The sequence below is a fragment of the Lichenostomus cassidix genome, chromosome 26 (genome assembly GCF_008360975.1).
Source record: "Lichenostomus cassidix isolate B80296 chromosome 26, HeHo_3.0, whole genome shotgun sequence".
Taxonomy (NCBI): Eukaryota; Metazoa; Chordata; class Aves; order Passeriformes; family Meliphagidae; genus Lichenostomus; species Lichenostomus cassidix.
This window is the reverse complement of record NC_139506.1, coordinates 747,978-769,270: the sequence shown is the minus strand read 5'-3', so window position 1 is coordinate 769,270 and position 21,293 is coordinate 747,978. Positions and strand designations below refer to the sequence as shown.

Below are 21,293 nucleotides of genomic sequence, written 5' to 3'. Positions count from 1 at the left end.
ATACCCTGCAGTGAGCAGTGCAAACTGTCCTTGAACACAAAGCTGATGAAAGTGGCTCCTTCAAACATTTCCAATACCTTACACACGCTTCCTGTGCTAGCTTTGGGAAAAAAACCCCAAACTTCATTACAAGTTTGAGTATTTTCCAACAGCACAGACCACCTTGTTTGGATGTGCTGGAGGTGAAGCCAAGCAGCATCTCAGCCCCACCACCTTTAGCCTTGTAGACTGATCATTCCCATTATTGCTTTTGCCATCTCTTGTCCTCAGGCCATTTAAGATGTGTCAGAGCACTATTTGCACTCAGGAAGGGCTGTATTTCAATAAATCACTATGACAGTTTGGAAGAATCCAAGCACTATATACTCTGCATGAACTTGTTGCTGGTTAGAAACACTCAGTTCATTGCTGCATTTTATTTATTACTATTTGCTTTCATTGATGCCATTAGAAGAGACAGATTATGGAAAAGTTAACCTGTTTGCAAGAAGAATATATGGATCATTTCATATTCTGTAATTAACGCACAGGGTAAAGTTCCTTTGAAAGAGCTCTGGCTCCCCAGGTTTCTACTTCCCCAGTCTTAAAATAACACCATGTGATCATAAAGAGATACCACCAGCTGGAGTCAGAGTCATTCCCAACACTGCTACTGCTGGAATGGCCTCAGTTGCACATGGCAGACTCCTACTTCTGGCCTTTCCAGTCAATCAAATCACTGCTGCTGGAGTCCATCTCCTCCTGTGTCACACACCTACGTGCGCCAGGAATGTTTGTTTTCTCCCACTAACTGCAGAGGGAATCTGAGGGACCTGCGCAGCACAGATGTCTCCATCAGGGCACAAATAAACACAGCTGAGCAGAATCAGAGGGACAGATTTTATCTGACTGTATCTCAGTACAATGGTCTTTTTAGGATGGGTTTCATTATACAGAACCCATTGCAAGGGGCTGCACTGCCGCCCGTCCCTGAATACACACTGGGATGGGGCTGAGATTAGGAGCTGAGATTAGTACCAAAGAAAAAGGCTCAGAGGTGGAAGAGACAAGTAGAAAATTATGGAACTAAATTTAACCTACAAGCTAGTAATTACTCAGTTCAAAACCTTCAGACAGAGTAGGGACAGCAGCCTGGGAACTCCATGGAGCACCTAAAAAGCAGTTCTTACACCCCCACCATCACCACCATGTGAGAGCAGCCCATGGAGGGGAACACCAGAGCCCACTGCTCACTGACCTTCTGCGCTCCCTGGCCTCCTCAGCCGAGAGGTCCTTCCCCGGGGCGGAGGCAGCCCCGGCATTCGCGGTGCCGTTGGCAGCGCCGAGCACAGCACGGTTTGTGATTACACCTAGAGGGGTGCTGGCACAACTGCCCTCTGTGTTTTTCTCTACAGCAGAATCAGTTTGTTGCCTGAAAGGGGCTCTGAAATAGAGAAGACATATGGAAAGCAAAGCAAGTGAACTCCAGTGCTGACTGAGCCCAACCTCCTTGAGGGAGCATGGACAGTTCATCCTCCTCGCTTTACACTCATGTGTTTGTAGAGAACAGCCACAGTAAAATGAGTTTTACACAACTTGGAGAAGAATGAGCAGGAGGAATCAATAGTCTTCACATCCCTGTTCGTAGCAAAAATGATTAGAAAAATGTACCTGATGAATAAGCAGAAAGAAGGAACTCCAAGAGATTGTACACCGAGCGCCCAAGGGTGGCCTGAGCACGCGCTGCGTCACATGGACAGAGGGTACAAGGGACACATTGCAAGCTGTCACCTGTCTGCCAGTCACACCCACTGCTGGAACTGTCCAACACCACCATCCTGGCATTGCTTATCACTCTGGGACTGCTTATCACTGCTTCCCATGTGGAAGCACAACTCCAATCCCTAATCTACTCCGGAACTCAGAACTTCCAACCCAAATGCTGACTTTTGGAGCATTATCTCCACTGGGGGCCGTTACCTGGTGTAGTGGCGGGCTGATGCAGGAGTGTTCACACCGAGAGATGTGGGACAGCAAGAGACAGGTTGCCACGGGGTGCCCGGGGAGGTAGATGAGCCAATGGCAGTGGGTGAGGTAGCTAGAGATGGACTGCGACTGGCTGAAATGTAGGGACTGCTCAGGTCACTACTTCTACCAAATGAAGCACTGTAAAACATCACAAAATCACGTCCTTCAGAGCACAGTAAATATTCAACAGCACATCCCACAGCTGGACTGGCAGCTGGGAAGGGAGCAGGTACCACAGGGCAGCAAAACATGTGCAAGGAAATCAGAGAGCAGCGGAGCTGTTGCTGGTCGCCCATGCAGGCCAGCGCCAGCAGAGCCCCTCTCAGCTAAGCTCAGCTCAGTTCCAGCAAGAGAATAATAGCATGGGGTGAGTTGGGAAGGATCAGAGAAGGGAAAAACCCTGCTGCAGTGGAAGCAGGGCACATGCAGCACCCTGTGCCCTGGGGAAAGGTAGGTGCAAGGATGAGGATGCTTGAAGCAGGAAAGGAGAGAGTGACATAAGTGGGTCTGGCTGCATCACCCCTGAGAATGTCCGGGACTTCCAGTTTTAAGAACTTGTTTCCAGCGGCCTAAAATTTTGGCAAAGATGATCAGTTCAGACTTTAATTCTCTTTAAGGGGTATTTGGCACAAACTGTTTCTGGAAAATAGCTGGCACAGCTGTCCAAAAATATTCAAGAATGAGCAAGGGAAATACATATTTCACCAGTTTAAAGCAAACACTAAAAACCAATCTTACTGAAAAGCTGTGTTTATGTTCATATTTTGGAGAAGAAGGAGGAGAAAAGAAGGGCTCTTATACAAGGATGGAACCTTTCACTTTTTCAAAGAAAATCCAGCCTAAGTGGAAAAGAAAATCCGCCCTAATGGGAGAGAAAATACACTCTAGTGGGAAAAGTGCGTATCTCTGAAAACACTTGATGAAATCTGGCACAATCTTCTTCTTGCACATGCTCAAGCCCTGCACACAAGCTTCTCACTGCCTGCACAGAGCAATCCAGTGGGACCTAGGGCCTTGCCACACCTTTCCCAGCAGCTGGTATGCCTGGCTGCTACTGGTCAGACTGGACTGTCTGAAGAATCAAAGGCTACGAAGGCTGGAAAGCTGGCTCTCACCTCCTGCATCCTAATAGCTCCCATGGCAGGGCACATGGATCAAAGCGGATCACAGGAATAAAAGCTGACCTAGAGGAAAGCAGCAGGCTGGGACAGAGCTGCAGGTTTTAGGAATAGTCAGGGACAACGGACTGAAACCGGAAATCAACTCTAAAGTAAGAATCCGGAGAAAAGTCTGAGACTGAAATAACACTGGGAAGGGGCAGGACTACAGCAAAAGACAGGAGGCCAGAGGAAAGATCCAGTCCTCTTCACCCAGGCACCCAATTTACAAGCCAGTTTTACATGCCAAGGCCCCCAGCCAGCCCAGCACAAGCAGCTGGTCCCTAGGGAGCCAAAGGGGACAAGCGAGCATCTCTTAGGACCTCCACAGGGAGGAACCTCCCTTTTGGGCTCCTCGGTTGATGGCTGCCTGCCATATCCACGTCACACAGGAACAAGCAAGTCATTATCACCAGGTAGCAACCTCCAATGGCCCCTAAACAAAGCCTCCCCTGGAATGCTGGCCCCTGCCTGAAGCATGGGGGAGCAGGAAGTCCTGTTGGAATCAAGTGCCTCCCTTCTTGGCTCTCTGCTCCAGAGGGACAGGCTAAGCCCTGGAGATGGGCTGGGAGGAGGGTGGGAGTGGAGCCTGGCTGGGGTGGGCGTGTGGAGCAAGTGGCTGTGGAGTTGCATAAATGAGTGCTCTGAGGAGCGGATGGCAGTGGAGCCTGTGCCAGGGGAAGGAATGAGAGGATCAGCAGGGGAAAAAGTGCTGGCAGCCCTGGGGGGACCACAGTTGATGTGGCACCATCCTAGCAGGGCCCAAGGCAGAGAGACTGGGGCATGAGGGTGGCTGCAAGAGAGAGAAGGAACTTGGTCAGGAAGGGAGGATGCAGGAGGGTTATCAAGAAAGCCCTGACAAGGATTGTCTTCCAGAAGGGAAAGGTAATGGGTGAGGATGATGGAAGCAGCACCAGGTGCCTGGGAGAGCAGTGATGTGGGGGATGAGGGGGAAGGAGGAGGAGGAATGGAGGAAGAGGGCACAACAATGGTGTTGTGCCAGCTCTGACACACACAGAAACACGGTGCTGGGGCACCAGGAACACATCCCTGCTCCCAAGGGGGCCAAGGCACTGCCACCTCTGCAGGAATCCACCTCCCAGCCTCTTCCCCTGCATGGGTGGCATTGCACAGCGTGAGGAGCACTCCAAGGATTTATTCCATTGCTCATGTTTGATCTGAACAGGACCAGAAAATTGCAATGTAAAGGTTAGCCAGGAAATCCCGTTAATTAACAGCTGTGTCCATAGGAGTCTGTGAAAGGGAGGATTATGAATTTATGCTGAAGAATTCAACATTAGAAATAAAAAAAGGCACTGACACACTGCTCCTCATTCTCTAACATTATCACCACAACAGAGCCATCAGGGAATGAGCAATGAAATGTAAAGCAACATTTCAAAGCAATAAAAAGAAATACATCTGAGAACAGCAAAGGCATTAACTTTAACTTAAGAACGTTCACACTTTCAAAAAGCTTCCACATTTGCTAATAAAAAAGGTTTGCACAAAGCACATAACTATTTTTTTTAAACACACTGCCCTGGGGTATTGCAGAAATCAAACCAGGATTTGCGTATGGAAGTTGGCCACAGTGGTGGCTATTAAGAACAATGGTTAAATATAACTCCTGGCTCCTAAATTCCTGATTGCTGGAAGCAAGGAGAGTGTGGGAGGTGGAAGACTGTTCTGAAGTTATTCTGACTTTTGCAACTGCTCCTCCACAAACCAACTGCTGTCAGGAGCAGAGTCTGGGCTGCAGGGACTGTTGTCCTGGCTCACTGCAATAGCTTTGATGTGACCAGAACCAGCAAGGAGGAATTTGCATAAATGTGAAATGAAGGAGAAACTGCGTGGCTGAAGGATTTAATTCTGGTGTGTGAGCCCGTCCTGGAAGGCAGCACTTCTGGCTGAAGTCAAAGGCAGGATGTTGAACTAATCTAACCTGCTATGTCAGTTTTCCACCATATCCTTTCATATACAGGTGAAGTGACCTGGCTTTATTAAGGCCAGTATGCACTACAATGGACACCAGGATGTCAGAGCAGCATTCTGTGCATTTCTGGGCCAGTGGTACACACAGAGAAAGCAAGACAAGTGCCAGTACCATGACAGAGTGAGCTTCAATATCTGCTTCAACTGAAGCTGAAGAACACTTGTAACATTGCTGCAAGTTATTTTGTTTCCTTTTACAAAAAACCCCCAAACAAACCAAAATCAAAACAACAAACAAAAAACCCCCAAGCAAACAAAAATAAAAGAAAAAACAAAAACACCACCTAAAAAAAGCCTACACGAAACACAGCCTTTTCCCACATCTCAAGATGATCTGCTGCTGTTGTCCATTCTATGTTTGGAGGGGGGGGGGTCATATAAAACATTAAAAGAACTTAACTAGGGTTAGATGGGATAGTGGGAAGGAATTCTCGGCTGTGAGAGTGGCTAGGCCCTGGCACAGAGTGCCCAGAGAAGCTGCGGCTGCCCCTGGATTCCTGGCAGTGTCCAAAGCCAGGCTGGTCCAAGTTTGGAGCAACCTGGGACAGTGGAAGGTGTCCCTGCCCATGGCAGGGGGTGGAATGAGATGAGATTTAAGGTCCCATCCAACCCAAACCAGCCTGTGACCTTTATGGAGATTATAGTCAAATGCTGAGGCCAAGGAGAGCTGCAGACGTACAGAGTCATCCCCTCAGTGACATCCAAACATGTCATATTCTCTTGAATTCTTCCTCTCTAAGAAGAAGCTTTTACCTTTTGGAGTTATGTTCAGAGTTTTGCTAATACTTGGAAATGAAAAAATGCTTATGTCTAACAGGCAACCAGGTTTCCTTACTCATCTTAGGATAGGGATGCACAAGGCTGGAGAAATCAGAGGTTCAGTATAACTGCATTCAATTTCTCTGTGCTCTCCCACAAAAAACTATATGGGATAAAGGTCTGATTGATCATGGCTTTACTATTTGTATATGAAATGCAAACTCATTAATCTCTCCTTTAAAACACATTTACTCCTACCTGGCAAAGCTGTTCTCTGTACCTACTTGTGAGCCAGCCACTCTCTTATGAAAGGCCAGAATTCAGCCTTTGTGACAAGAACCCAGTGACATCCCACTGCAGCCCAAACCTTCCCCACTCTCTGTGCAGTTCAACCAAGGAAATACAGTACAATTGTGTGAGTGTAACACTAAATCTGGAGCAGGATTAGCTGGGATAAACCAGCAATCTTTGTAAGATTGCCTGGGGGTGACTGAGCTGTCCCTCAGAGCAGAGAGCAGCAAAGATGTGCCAGCTGCAAGGGGCAAAAGTTTTCCAATGTAATCAGCTGCAGCTTGTCAGACTGGCTTTGGAGAGAGACAAGCTATGGAGGCTGGGCTGTCATCACGTCCCAGGATAGCTGTGAAGTCACTGGAATGGATCAGCAGAGCAGAAGGCTTCTGCTTGAAGGGGCTGCTTCACCTTTTGTGGCAATGGATCTGTACGTACTCAGCGACTGGCCACACACATCCTCGAGCACCACTTCCCTCTACAGTGTAAGCAGTGCAACAAATTGCCTCTTCTCAAGTAACTCAGGAAATTGTTCCATCTTCAGGACAGTTATTTAGTCCAGGGTCTAGAACTTGATGAAACTCAATAAAAAACCTTGAACTATTTCTGTTTTTCTTAGCAGAAACACAATGACTTTGCAGTCTGACATGGTTATTACAGGCTGTTTTGATGGTCTCTAGAATCAGCTGAAATAAAGGTGAGGTGCTGGCACTGCTGATCCTTCTGCTCACGGCTGAGATGAAAAACCAGCAATGCACTATTTGCCTCACCAGAGCAGGGCATTCCTTCAGCTCAGAGAGAGCTGTTAGCTGCTACCTCAAGCACACTGAGGCTCTGCCTCCCACGGGGTCCAGGAGAATGCAGTTACAGGAGTTCTGCCTGGAATTGCCTTCCTGCCTTGCCTGGTTCCTTTACCAACAAACAGCCTCTACAACTTCGCACACACTGTGCACAAACTGTTTCCTTACTGCCACAAGACAACAGTGGAAGCATCAGTTTCACTCCTTGGCAAGTGCTGTACATCATGCATGAGATCACTGCCACTTTCTGAAAAGGCCATAAACATGGACTAATATAAACCAAAATTAGACATGAGCTACAATTTACTCACCAAAAGCTATCTGAACAATGCTTTCAGACTCTTATTACAATAATCTGTTTTTATGATCAATTTTAGTTTAATTCTCTAACCATAACACCAGCATTAAACAGAGAAAAGATTGCATCTGAGTTATGGAAACAAGAGTATTTAAATTCAGTCCAGCAATTTGCAAATTAATAAAAATGATAGCCTTTAAAAACACTATTTAGCATGAGAAATGTCAGAAAATTTGAACTTTTCTTTCCTGCTCTCAGCAGAAGAGGGTTCCAAGGCCAGTTACAAGATGCAGGATGCAGCAAGCAGGAGGCTGAGGTCTGGGAGGCATGTAAAGAGTAGTTCTGACTGCCCAGGAACCCATGTAAGACAGAACTGGACATACCTTTTCAAGTAGGTAGAGACATAGGTAGTGGGTGCCCCAGAGTGGGGAGCTTCATTTCCCTTTGGCTCGTCCCTCCAGGGCTGCCGGGTGTAGGAGCCACTCCGGACCAGGTTCACAGCAGATTCTCTAAAGCAGGACAGAGCACAGCCTTTGCTTAGAAAAACCTCTGGAGTCTGCTTTTGGCTCCTTTATAATTCCAATAAACAAATCCTTCCCTTACACCTACATGCTCCATTGTTCAGGTGACACAGCTCAGAGAAACACCTGCTCTGGCCTTAACATCAGCTCCTGCTCTTGCCAGCTCACTTCAGAACACAGATGATGTAATGTTTTGCATAAAGAAGATCTTTTTTAGGCAGAAAACTTGCAAATGAAATTCAGATTGTTCATAAAAATAATTCAATATATTAAATAGTGTCATTTAATATTCTTCCTCCTGTCTTGTATCAAGCAACAATGTATCAATGGGCAGATACTAGAACTGCACGGAAGCTTTTATTCTTCGAGGTATACAGGCAAAGACAAAAGCAATTCAGCACAGCAAATCCTTTAATAGAATCATTAGCTTGGAAAAACCCTCTAAGATCATGTAGTCCAACAATTAACCCAGCACTGCTAGGTCTACCGCAAAATCATGAAGTAGAAACAACAAACAAAATATTTACAGTATCTAAAGCCACTTGACAAGTTATCAAGAAATTCCTAGTCCTATTTATCCTGGTTATCTGAAATCAGGGCTCTTTCCCTAATGCTAATGCACACTCTGGCAGTGTATCCCACTCATTTATGGCCCTGCACAGGACCTGCAGCTTATAATGCAGCACTAATCCATTCCCCCATCAGCCTGCAATTATTTCTCATTTCCAGCTGTCATGCCCACACTGATGCCCTCTCAGGCACCTGTGGGTTCTGGGAAGGAAAATTCAGATGTTTTGAAAGGAAAGAATATTGGAAAAAATCTGTACTACACAGTATGCCTGGGCACCACCTGCTCCTGAAGGCCAGTTCTCAGTCAGTCCCCACTCCACCCAGCAAAGGACAATTGTCAGCACCCAGCTGGATGTGCCACTCAATAGCAGCCTCTGCCAAACCTGCTCGAGCTGATCAACAGACACAAATTGTCTGCAAAACTCTGGATCTCAGAGACTGCCTGAGAGTGAGCAAGAACACAGCAGGGAGGTTCCAGCAAAATATCAGCAAAGAATCTCAAGCTGTGCTGAAATTCTCTCAGGGTGTCATTTGCCATGCCTCCTGCCCAACAATTACAGTTCACAGCCACTGCTTTGCATGTGCCTTTCCTCCTCTCTTGGGGAAGTAGTTGGAAATGAGGCTAAGGTCAAATTTTACTCCTAGCACAAACTGAATCACAGAATGGCCAGGATGGGAAGGGTCCTTAAAACTCATCTTGTCCCACACCCTGCCATGGGCAGGGACACTTTCCATTATCCCAGGTTGCTCCAAGCCCTGTCCAGCCTGGCCTTGAACATTTCCAGGGATCCAGGGGCAGCCACAGTTTCTCTGGGCACCTGTGTCAGGGCCTCCCCACCCTCACAGGGAAGAATTTCTTTCCAATATCCCATCTAACCCTGTCCTCTGGCAGTTGGAAGCCATTGCCCCTTGTCCTGCCACTTCAGGTCCTTACCCAAAGTCCCTCCACAACTCCTTTGAGTCCCTTTAGGCACTGGAAGGCCCCTGAAGAAGTTGTTTGTACAGAGATCAGCTCCTCAAATACCTCTGGAACTCTCGGATATATAACCCATTTGCACCATGGTTCGGTCCAGTGGCACCTACACACACAGACTGTAAAAACAGCCCTGCAAGGAAACAGTTCCTACATGGGAGAGCTCATGAGCTCAAGTGAGTTGCAAGTGACAGAGGTGTGAACAAAGGGACTGAAGGTGACTGCTGAGCAAGTGACGAGTGCAGGTGTCAGCTACAAAATGAGGCACTTGCGTATAAAAGGAACATGGATCCATAAATCTGGTTGCTTGGATGGAGCCTGTGTCTGTGTGAGTACACGGGTGGAGGATCCAGTCTGCTGCCCTGTTCACCTAAACGAAAACCAATGTATCAGAACTTTTATCAACAGAGCTGGATCCTGATTTTGTGAATTCCTATGTACTTGATACTGCTAAAAATACAAAGCATGACTACAGAAAAATTATATTCCAGAGGTCCTATTGACATGATGGAAGCTGAGCATTAACTTCAGCCAGTCTCACCTGTTTTCTTTTTCTTCTATATCACTTGTACTGCTCAGTCTTCTGGGGACTATGGTGGCAAGATAGCTCTTGTTGTCTCTGTCCTGGTGAAGCAAAAGAGGAACTTCAGCTGCACATCTCTTACCCTTCCAACATGTTCAGTAGCAACTAAATTCATGTTCAATTTTCTTCAACCAAGAAAGCATTCTCCTATCAGCTGGTTTAAGGCATTTGCTTGGGCAACACATACCACAGCATAAAAGTATCAGTTCTGAAAGGGATTTCCTGAAGAGCATGGTAGTGAATAAAAGCATGTTCTAACTCAGAGAATGACTTGTAAATCACAGAATCAGAGAATGGTTTGGGTTGGAAGGCACCTTTAGAGGTTGCCTAGTCCACTAGACCGGAGCTCCACCCAATGTGGCCTTGAACACCTCCAGGGATGAGACATCTACCCGTGGGCAGAGAAGTCACAGTTACACATATACATGTGGTGGGATTCACAGTCTGTAGCTGGTGGATACAGGAGGAATCCACACAAACAACGGGAAAGGACAATCTCCACTGCAGGTATGTGCTACTGTCTGGATTGGACAATTTCTGTGAAAGAACAGGCTGTGCCAGACTGAAAGCCCCTGTTCAGAGGCAGCCCAGTCAAAACTGAGCAGGAATTGGTGGCCAAAGGGGCACCAAACTTCAGTTCTGGAGAAACAACTGATAGGAGGGAAATATTTTTCAAAAGAAAAAGAAAGGAAGAATGAAAGAGACCCACAGTTGCTATGGATATAAATCCCAGCACTCACTCAAACAGAAAGGATTTTACACCTGTAGGGTAAAGTGGGATGCACTAAAACATCCTTGCTGAAAGCCAAACCTTTTCCTTGTTGTCTAACAGTGCAGATATCCGAGGGCTGGATGAGGAGCGATAGATAGAAGCAGTTTTATCCCTCTGTGCCTCACGAGTGGCAGCGACTTCACTCAACATGTTGTGGCTGCCAGTCTTCCTCAGCCCCAGCCGCCACGACGAAGGTGATTCATCCTTCTGCTCATCTGACTTGCTGAGCCAACTGAACTGTAAAGGAGAAACAGGGACATCTGGGAAAAGGAAGAGCGCTGCAAGGCACACTCTAAGCTCAGAAAGTGTTTCAAAAAGCCCCAGTTTTTGCTGGGCTACACTTGTAAGATAGAGTGACTTTTATTTCCTGCTTCACCTTAATTACAGGACAGAGCTCAAGGTGAACTCACAGGGATGCAAACTGCTGTAGTGCCTCATCCCCAAGGACAGAGGATGAGAAGAATATTGTGTCACTGTGCAGCTCTTTGCCTACACAATGCCCTCCTCCAGCTTTGAGGAAAGAATATAAGGAACAATTAAGCTTTTATTATCACCCATTTAGGAAGGGAGAATTATTCAGTAAAGGCAGAAAACCAAAAACAAGTACTCAGGTCTTATGGAACTACCTGCAAATAAACCCCTCACACCAGTGCAGTCCAGGAGCAGCCATTGAGATCATCGGGGAGCTGTAGCCAACAACACTGTGAAGGGAGAGACTGAGGAAACCTGGATTGTTTAGCGTGGAAAAGAGAAGGCAAAGATAGGATTCAGTTGCTCTGTTACTTGAGGGTGGGTTTACAGAGAACATGGAACCAGACTTCTCCACAGTCTACAGTGAAAGGAGACAAGTTTCCACACAGGAAATTCCAGCTGACATGGGGACATAACTCCTGGAAGGAGCGAAGCTGCACTGGGACAGGGAGTAAGGGAGTGGAGCATCCCCACTCTCAGAGACCTTTTAATACTCAGCTGAGCTCAGGTAGATCCAAGCAACATGACATGAGCTTAATCCTGCTTCGAGCAGGACGTTGGACTTCAGCCTTGCAGAGCCCCCTTCCATGGGCAGGTAACTGTGCATACTACAGAACAGGCCTTTGTGCTTTTTGTTACATGAGGCACTTCTGACCTGCATATATTACTCCTTAAATACACAACTGCTTCGACGTACAACTGCTTCAATGTACGACTTTAGCTACAGTTATCAAGTCTTACAAAAGGCTGCCCACTGTCATTCAAGAATGGACCTGAGCATCACAAGAGATACTTGTACAGGGCTAAACACAAAGTTGTACAGGAAATAAAGCAAACAAATTATTAGGAATTATTGAAAAAGTACAGAATACAAAACACACCACCACTGTAGCTCTGTGTTACTGCAGAGTACAATCACACTTTTGGTACCATGCACAGCTCAGCTCCAGGGCTCAGCAGCAGTTGACAAGGGAAGAGATTCCAAGAAAGGCAACAAGGACAAGTAGAGCAAGAGAGATTTTGCACGAGGAGATATTCAGTATATTAGGAGTCTGCAGGCTGAGATATGACCAAGGTACAAGAAACCCTCAGTGGCACACAGAAGGGTTAATAAGGAACAATTATTCCTGTACCTTCCCATAAAGGAATGAGGAGCTGCAAACAAACCCAGCATGTGGTAGATTAATGGGACAGGGACTTTTGTAGGGTTTTTAACTAAGCTGAACGACTCTTTGCTATTGGACATTAGAGGATCCCAATCAAAAAGTGACTGCATAAATTCACAGAGGAAATGTGCAACAGGGGCTACTGAAGACAAAAAATACACTAGGTTTAGCAAGTCTCTGAAATGCCAACTGCTGGAAGGTGGGAGAGAATTTCTGCAAGATTCTGTGTTCTCTAGTATCTTCTGATAGTCACTGTCAGGGGCAGGACACTGGGACGACAAGGTTTTTGATCAAAGCTGATCTAAGCATTATTATATCATATTCTACTTGACACAAACCATCTGACACAATTCAGAATAAATGGAGCTACTGGGGAGCTCTGCCCTCAGACTCACTGTCTGAAGACTGCCAGGCTAAAATTATCCCTGCAGTATTTGAGCAATGTTTTCAGCTCAGGTAATTTCAATGCAGTTGCAAAGAGTTAATCTGCACTCCACCATTTCCAGCACTTCCAGTCTACTGAGCTACACAGCTCTAACATTTTCATGTAGTTTTGATACTTTCCTCAGAGAAAGCTCAAAACCATGGCAAGAGCTGCCATCTGTAAATTCTGAACAACACAGGAACACCACATACTTATAACTTTCCTAATAGAGGGCAACACAATCTAAAGCCCAGTCTGGCAAAGAGAATTACAGAAAAATCAAACAGGTGAGAGAAGGTAAAGAAGCTGATCTTAAGTGACTGAGGTCAAATCAATAACTGCTCTGCTCACAGGCCAGCTTTTACACCCCTAACACCCTTATTCTGAGTTAAACAGCACAACGGAGCAAGCCCAAACCTCTGCAGCTGGGAAAAGCTTAACTGAAGTGCTCACACTTCCCAGTATTCCTCTACCTCTAACAGCACCCCTGCTAAGCCAGCCTGAGCTGAACAACACCCAGAGGAGCTTCGTTCCATTTGATCTTGGTTAAACTCAGTTGCATGCAAAAAATAAAAGATTGTGACTAAGCAAGCAACATTTCCCTCTGACATGCACCGAGTGCTTCAGCCCTGGGCCAGGCATCTGTGCTGTTTTCTCCATAGCCTGGTGCAAAAAGAAAGCAGAAGCACAGGACATGAGTCCTGGGCAGAGTGGCGTCCCCTGGTGCCATCTAGCTGAGCGACCTGTGAGCTGGAGGATTCACATAAGATTTCAGTGATCACGTCACATTTCAAAGCTTTTACAGCCCAGCTGGCCAGCCATGTGCAAACTACCCTGTGCTTGCTGGGCTGTAACATCACACCACTGACTCAACTGGCTTTGGCAAGTCAGAGGCACTTTGGTGATGATGGTGCTGAACTCACCACTGATACACGAGCAGGAATCAGCTGAGGTGACAGATCTGCTGGGAAGACATGGCACCAGCTCCCCTCGGAACTGACAGCACACAGAGTGTGTGCTGTAGGCTGCATTTCTTCATAGCTTGCTTCGGAAGGTCAGAGATTCAAGAGGAACTATATTCTACCAACACCTTCCTTGGGGGCAGCCCTACACTACTGTTGACACATATCTTTATCAGAATTTCACACTACCAGGCTTTTCTAAATTCAAATTTTAAACTCCTCTGAAAATTAGTTTCAGAGCATCCATCTCCCAGTAACACCTGCTTCTGAGCACTGCTGGAGTCCCCACTGATTCCAAATTCACTTACTCTTCTGGCAGATGCAGTGAAGGAGTTGGGCTCGGGTGGTGGCATTTGCTCAGTGATGCTGGGCCTGGATTCACGGCTGGAGTGGTTGGCAAAGGGCTCTTCCTTTCTCTCTACAATTTTAAACAAGAAGAGAAACCAAATGTTTCAGTATTGCACTTCCAAGGCCCCTCTTTACACAGAGTGTGCTCTGCACTCCAGTTCAGTGCTATGTGACCTCAGTTGCTGTGGATCACAGAGATGTCAGTGCCAAGACTGAGCTGGGCTTTCTGCAAGGAAAAACTATAAGTTCCTAAAGAACTGGGTGGATACATTTGCCAGGCAAAGCTTTTGAACTTCATCCTCACAGACAAGCAAAATCTTTGCAGAAAGCACCGTAAGGAGGACACACAGGTTTTTTGTTTTTCACAATTTTGTTTCCTATCTGGGAATTTCTTCCCTGATAAATTTTGAGATGAAAGGAGCATGTGACGTTCCTGTAGCACGAGTGTGACAGCCCACGGCCCTGAGTGCCCAGTGCTGGGTGTCACTGTATGGTTCTCTGCAGTTGCTTGTGCTGCTGGGCAGAATTTCTGGTCTTCTGCAGTAAAATCCATTTTTCTACAGGAAGCCAGGACTGCTGCCCAACAAAAGCCCTTACTTGGGCTCCAAGCAAGCTAAGCAATTCTTGTCCGAGCTCACAGCTGGCTCCCTGCTTGTTAGACAAGTGCAGCTGTCCAGTATCACATTTATTTGTTGTATCTGTGCATGTGCTTGATAGAAGAACATCCAGACATTACCAGGGGAAGAGTAAGCAGAAAGTGTGACTCAGGTAATAGGCTCACTTGACAGGAGACCACAGGCTGGAGACAGACTACTCACCATAAACCCAGGGGCATGGAACATGCCTGAGAAATGATGTACCTTCACCAACCAGCCAAAGTTTTCCTTATAGCTATGAGTGCTCACACAGTCATGGCTTGGAAAAAATAATTTTAAGCATAAGCACCCAAACAGTCCTAGCAAATAATGTATGCGCAGGGAATAAATATCTGCTGTTACATATCTGGAGCAGTTTGAGATGGAGCATTTGGGAGGATGGCACCTTGACGCATGAAGATCAATCCTTCTGTAACAAATGTTCTCAGTCCTACAAGAAAAAGGATTCAAAGTACACAGAAAACAGAAAAGAGCAAGCCAAGAGAAACATTTAAAAATAATAGGAAGTTAGCAGGACTGACAGAGTCTGAACTAAAGAGACAAAGACGGAATCATGGAATCTCCTGAGTTGAAAGAGACCCACAGGGATCATCCAGTTCAACTCTTGGTGCTGCACAGACACCCCAACAATCCCACCCTGGGTCTCAGAACATTGTCCAAACACTCCTGGAGCTCTGGCAGCCTTGGGGCTGTGCCCATTCCCTGGGGAGCCTGTTCAGCGCCCAACACCCTCTGGGGGAAGAACCTTTTCCTGACATCCAATCTAAACCTCCCCTGACAGAACTCCAGGTGTTCCCTTGGGTCTGCATGAAAATGGATTCTCAGCCACTTTTCCCTCTCTGTGAAGCAGCAGATTTCAGTTCAGTAGCCAAATCCTCGGGTGCACTTTCACACAACCCAGGGGAAGGGGCAGTAGATCCCCCATTTCTCCTTGCAGGCCTAGCCTGGCATATTTGGCATCCAAGGCCATGGAAATGCCCATGGACAAGGAATGATGTGCTGCCATTTGCTGATTGCTGCAACTGAGGCCAGGAAAACACAGGGCACTGCAGGAAGAGGAGGCTGCAGCAGCTCTCCAGCTTGATCTGGAAGTTTACAGCACACAGGTCAGTGTTTAAGGTCAAGCCTAATTAGAAGAGCACAGGCTTAAAGTGGTAATGACAGGTTGGGAAGGACTAACTGTGAGCAATGTGACTGGAAGCAGTTGATGGCAGAAGAGGGACAGGCTGAGGCACTCTGTGCCAGCAGCATGAGGGATGGCACAGCCACAGGCAGCACTGGCTTCAGGCAGGATCCCACATTTTATTTTACCAAAATTTCAGCAATAAACATTATGAATTCCAGACAAGAGAAATTGGTGAAAATTAGTTCAATCTCCTCAAAACAAATTTGGTAAGAGTAAAAATGTAGGTTTCTAATTCCTTTTTCGTAAGGATTTTTGGATTAGGATTTTTGATTGATTGGTTTTTAAACAAAGCAACACTAAAAGCTTCCCTGGCCTGCTTTAATTCCCAATAATTACATATTGTAATAGTTCCCAGCACAGATAAGATCTGTTTGAAGATCACAAATTTCTTACAGATTGTAAGAAACATACTACTCTGAAACCTTCCATCAATCTACCCTGCTTCCTTCATCCATTTTCTTCCTTCCACAGTCTGCAAATTCAAAAAATTGCAACCTGAGACTCTTCAAAACACACCTCAAAATAAACTTGCGTGTTACACTGCCAGCTTCTACATATCCTGCTTTATGCTCAGCTGCCAAAGGGGTTGGAATTTTTAGGTTTAAAAAGATCACTCAGAAAACTTTTTTTTTCCCCATCTGGACTTAGAACACTTTAGAAAAACAGTCATGATCTGCTCAGAAGCACTGCTCAGAATGATACAGGTATAGGAATAATAAAGAAAATGAAGAGGAATAAGGGAATAATTTGCATGTTTTCATACCCATGCCTCCTGTACCATCCAAGCATATAAAATGTTGAGCAGATAAACACAGAACTACAGAATCTCAGACTGGTTTGGGTTCAAAGGGACCTTAAAGCTCCTGTTCCACCTCCTCCCATGGGCAGGGACACCTTCCACTATCCCAGGTTCCTCCAAACCTCATCCAACCTGGCCTCGGACACTTCCAGTCATGAGGCAGCCACAGCGTCTCTGGGCAACCTGTGCCAGGGCCTCCCCACCCTCACAGGGAGGAATTTTTTCCCAATATCCCATCTAAACCTACTCTCTATCAGTTTGAAGCCATTCCCCCTTGTCCTGTCACTCCAGGCCCTCGTAAATAGTCTCTCTTCATCTTCCTTGCAGGCTCCCTTCAGGCCCTGCAAGGCCACAATGAGGTCACTCTGAAGCTTCTCTTCTCCAGGCTGAAAAATCCCAACTCTCCCAGCCTTCCCTCACAGCAGAGCTGCTCCAACCCTCTGATCATCCTGGTGCCTCCTCTGGACTCTCTCCAGCAGCTCCACATCCTTCCTGTGCTGGAACCCCAGGGCTGGGGCAGTTCTGCAGGTGGGGGTCTCACCTGAGCGGCACATAGGGGCACAATCCCTGCTGCCCACGCTGGGGGATCGGCCCGGGAATACCATTGTCTATCTTTGAAATCAGTGACATTTATCATTTTCATTACCAAAATGAAAAATCCTACTTCTCTTTGGAGTCCTCCTATAATGTGGGCTGATGCTGTTACCTTATAGAATCTTGTTTTTAAAAGAGTTCCAAAGATGTGTCCCCCACTCACATATGCAATAAGTGACAGCTGTGTCTCCATCCAGCTGGGCAAGTCCACACTCATTTTATCAGAGATTTCAGAAGTTTACAAGGTGGGGGTTCAATTGTGATGGAAATTTCTTCAAGGATCCAATAATCTTTCCAGGAAAGGAGAGCACAGTTAACAAACCCTGAAGCTTAATCATTACCTGAATGCTTGTTGTCTCCCATTTCTATTAGCTTTAGTGGTTTGACATAGACTCCTATAATGTGCTTTGCTCAGTGAATTAACGCAATAAAAAGACCTGTTCTGGCATTACACAAAATTTAAGGCTGAGTGTTGTAGAGCTTTCCTTGCTGAAAGATCTTAGGATGTACCCGACTCAGTTAAATCCCACACAGCTCCAGGTCTTACAGATATGCAAATATTTGAGTTGTTTTGGTCAAACTACTACCATGTTTACAAGGATTACAAGGATTGGCACCCAGCTACACCAGTATAATTTCTATTTATATAAATACGTATATAATCAGGAAAAATGATTTGATTTATGGAGCAAATATATTTGACTTGTACTGCATATCTCTACCACTGGCATCTCTACTAGTCTTGCTTGATTTAAATGCCCAAGATAATTTCCCGGCGTTACTGCCACGTCCATTCAGCTGGTGCAGCAGTAGCTCTGTGGAGCCCAGCCAGGATCTCCTACACCTCTTACCCATCTCATCAGCACTAACTGATACAACCCTAACACAGGTGACAATTTCACTGGCACAGAAGCACAACAAAACTTTAAACTACAACTCTCCTCAAGATCTATTTCTCAGTATATTGGATACAGACCAAGTAAGTTGATAATAAAAGTAGTTTAACCATAAAACACATCATAGTCCAAGATTCATATGTGTTTGCAGAATATTAAGTACAAGTAAGTCTTGGCTTACTATAAAATTAGGTATCTGTATTTAAACTTTCTGTGCTGTACATAAACACTTTTAAAACTAATTAAGAAAGCCACAGAAATTATGGAAAAGGAATTGGAGTAAGATGCCAGAAATATACTATAAGGTAAATGCTACTGTGACTCTGTGTACTTAACCCTTAATTTCCACTACCTTTTGCAATCACTGTTCATCACAGCCTGGAAAATAGAAGTTCCTCACTGCTATAATCACTGTGAACAGCTTCAGCCCTTCGTTTTAGACTGATCCAAACACAACAGGCTATTGCCTTCCTACACCTTCACTTCCTTTCCTACCATCCTGCAGCACCTGAAGGATTCTTCTTGAACTGGGCCAACAAGAAAGAAACCTCTGTTGAAGAACAAGCTATGGACAATGTGTTATCTTCAATATGTGTGACCGGAAGTAGGAATTACAATAGGATCCGAAGGATTGATTTTTTAATTTTTTTTAAATAATTATGCTGACCTGAGAGTCAGCATTTGGATCAGTGTTTTTAGCAAAGTAGCTCCAGGTTTCTCTGAATACTGTACATATACACTGGAAGTAAAACTTTCAGGACATCCTTAACAACTAATTATGTAATAACAATAATAATAATAATAGTAGCTAGGTTAGTTATTAAACCCAAGACTGTACTAAGTCTTACCTGACTCCTTTTCAGCATCCGATTCTGAAACTTCATCTTCAGCTTCTTCCTCTTCAGAACTAGAACTACTTGAGTCCTTGTTCTCTTCCTCAATTTCCATGGACTTCAATGTGTCTTCCTCATAGAGAATCTTCTCTTTGCTGCAAAACAGGAAATTTTAAGGACTACTAGGCAAGCAAGTTATCTGAGTTGTATTTCTCAGGAACATACAGACATGATTTACTACATACAGAACAAGCAAAGGGCAAAACCCATCTACAGTCTGAACACTCCAGCACTTTCATCATGGCCCATTTGCCACAGATTCCACTGCCAGTCTCACATTTTCTAATCCTGCAAGCATTTTTCCATCCACAAAAATGTGATCTCTCCTTTCTTAGTGCCACACAATTCAGCAGCTGGCTGTATGGCTCTGTGCAATGAAAAAGTGCAGTTCTCAGCCCAAAGCTCCGACTGATCCTCAGCCAGAGCAGGAGCTGGAGAACCAAACACCAGCCCAACCCCTTGTTCCACCACTCACTGAGTATGTTAAGAAACAACTAAATTTGTATTTGAGAGTGCTGAGATTTTAAAAAAAGAACCCCATGTAATGAACAGCAGTGAATTGTTTTTGACTCAGCTGAGGCCAGCTGGCTGTGACAGATGAAGCTGCTCTCCCATTACTCTCTGGGCAGTTTCTTTTCAAGTAAGAGGGAGAGACTTACTTGGTGAAGAGTCTGTTTTGAGGCTTCCCATTCATGTCAGCTTCAATCAGCTTATTCCTCGTCTCCTTCTCACTTCGCAGCTGTCAAAAAGTCCAGGAAGATGGAAGACAGAATGAGAAGAGATGTTAATGAGCCCTGTCAGCACAACCCAGGCAGCACCACAGCACAAGGTCAGCCCAGCCTCGTTAGACCAAACCACTGTGGATTTGTGTGAGAAGCCACTTGAACAGCAACACATCTGCAACAGCACTGTGAGCATTGGACTGCAGCTCTGACAGGGCACAGCATCCAGCATGTCCTTGGAATGCCACTTAATAAAACCTTCATCTGCCCCTGCTGAGATCAGGGACAAACCCTGAAGGCTGCCCAGAGAGGTCATGGGCTCTCCCATCTCTGGAAGTGTCCAAGGCCAGGCTGGATGGGGCTTGGAGCAACCTGGAATAGTGGAAGGTGTCCCTGCCCATGGCGGGGGGTGGAACAGGATGAGCTTTAAGGTTCCTTCCAGCCCAGACCATTCTGGGATTCTGCTGGAGGTCTGTGTGTGTGCCCATGAAGTCAGGCTAGATTCACCTAAAAAATTGCTGCCTTTGTAGCTATCATTTACTTGCTCTCAGAGGAAAGCATTCAAGTCTGCCCTGTACAGACAACCAGGGAACTCCTGTGAGGATGGGCCACTTCTTCAATCTCTCAAATGCATGAAGTCATCGCACAGGAATACCTGGGATCACACAGAAATGGAAAGATTTTGTCCAGAGAGCAGTAATATTAATTTTACCACCATCAGTGGACAAAACAGTACCCAAAATTGCTTCCAGCAAACAAAAATCCCCTCTGCTTTCTCATAATGGTAGCAAATCTTCTAGCAAGGGTGGCACAGTGTTCTGCATCAAGCTTTAGACTGAAAAAAATATCTGATTTGAGAGCCATTTTGAAAGTGAAATAATGTCATGGAACTGCCTGTTTAACCTTAACAAATATAAGTTTTCTATTTTTACGTAATAAAAATGGCACATGATAAACACATGATAAATTGGCATTTCCATTAAAAAAATCATATCCACAAAAAAAAAAAAGGAAGTGTGATAAAATCTGGATTCTTTTGCCCACCACTGACTGAATAAATGGAGAAGGCCTTTATACAGTGCTCCAATATAGAGAACAGGGGGGTTGTAGCCCCTGCAAACCAGCCCTAAAAATGGGTGAGCAGTCACCCAAAAAATTCTTGTTTTTCTTTTTATTTTCCTTTAAGAAGTGCAGTTATCTGCAAAATCCTGGGTAGTGAGAGAGAAGGGGAATCCACAATACAACCCTGATAGTATTTATCAACACCTCATTTAGGGAGAAGCTGATTAATTTTTAAGAAGTTCCTGTGAATGCTAAGGCTGCTATTTGAGGATGGCAGCAGCTGTGTTGTGATCAGAGCTGGAGTTCTAACCACCCACATTGTCAGTTCCTGAAAATCCTTTCCTGGAGTTTATCGGCAGTGTTCCCATTCTGTCTGTTTCTGAACCCAATG

The 21,293-nt window shown here is 45.5% G+C and overlaps 1 protein-coding gene across 12 annotated transcripts in view; it reads right to left on the bottom strand.

Moving 5' to 3' along the window:
* Window positions 1-21,293, bottom strand: part of PPP1R12B (protein phosphatase 1 regulatory subunit 12B) — a 131,577-nt gene that overhangs the window by 63,349 nt on the left and 46,935 nt on the right. For 8 of the 12 annotated variants that reach the window (XR_014856576.1, XM_085082816.1, XM_085082826.1 and 5 more), the window contains exons 7-14: window positions 19,778-19,857; window positions 19,074-19,213; window positions 14,055-14,164; window positions 10,763-10,960; window positions 9,910-9,992; window positions 7,688-7,813; window positions 1,960-2,145; window positions 1,238-1,423 (exon numbers count right to left, since the gene is read on the bottom strand). Coding sequence is in view for 11 of the 12 variants with exons in the window: in XM_085082816.1 (XP_084938942.1) it covers window positions 1,238-1,423; window positions 1,960-2,145; window positions 7,688-7,813; window positions 9,910-9,992; window positions 10,763-10,960; window positions 14,055-14,164; window positions 19,074-19,213; window positions 19,778-19,857 (1,109 nt within the window). In the remaining variant the exon portion in view is untranslated. The remainder of the gene's footprint in view (window positions 1-1,237; window positions 1,424-1,959; window positions 2,146-7,687; window positions 7,814-9,909; window positions 9,993-10,762; window positions 10,961-14,054; window positions 14,165-19,073; window positions 19,214-19,777; window positions 19,858-21,293) is intronic. The other 4 variants (XM_085082822.1, XM_085082824.1, XM_085082823.1 and 1 more) reach the window with 3 other exon arrangements.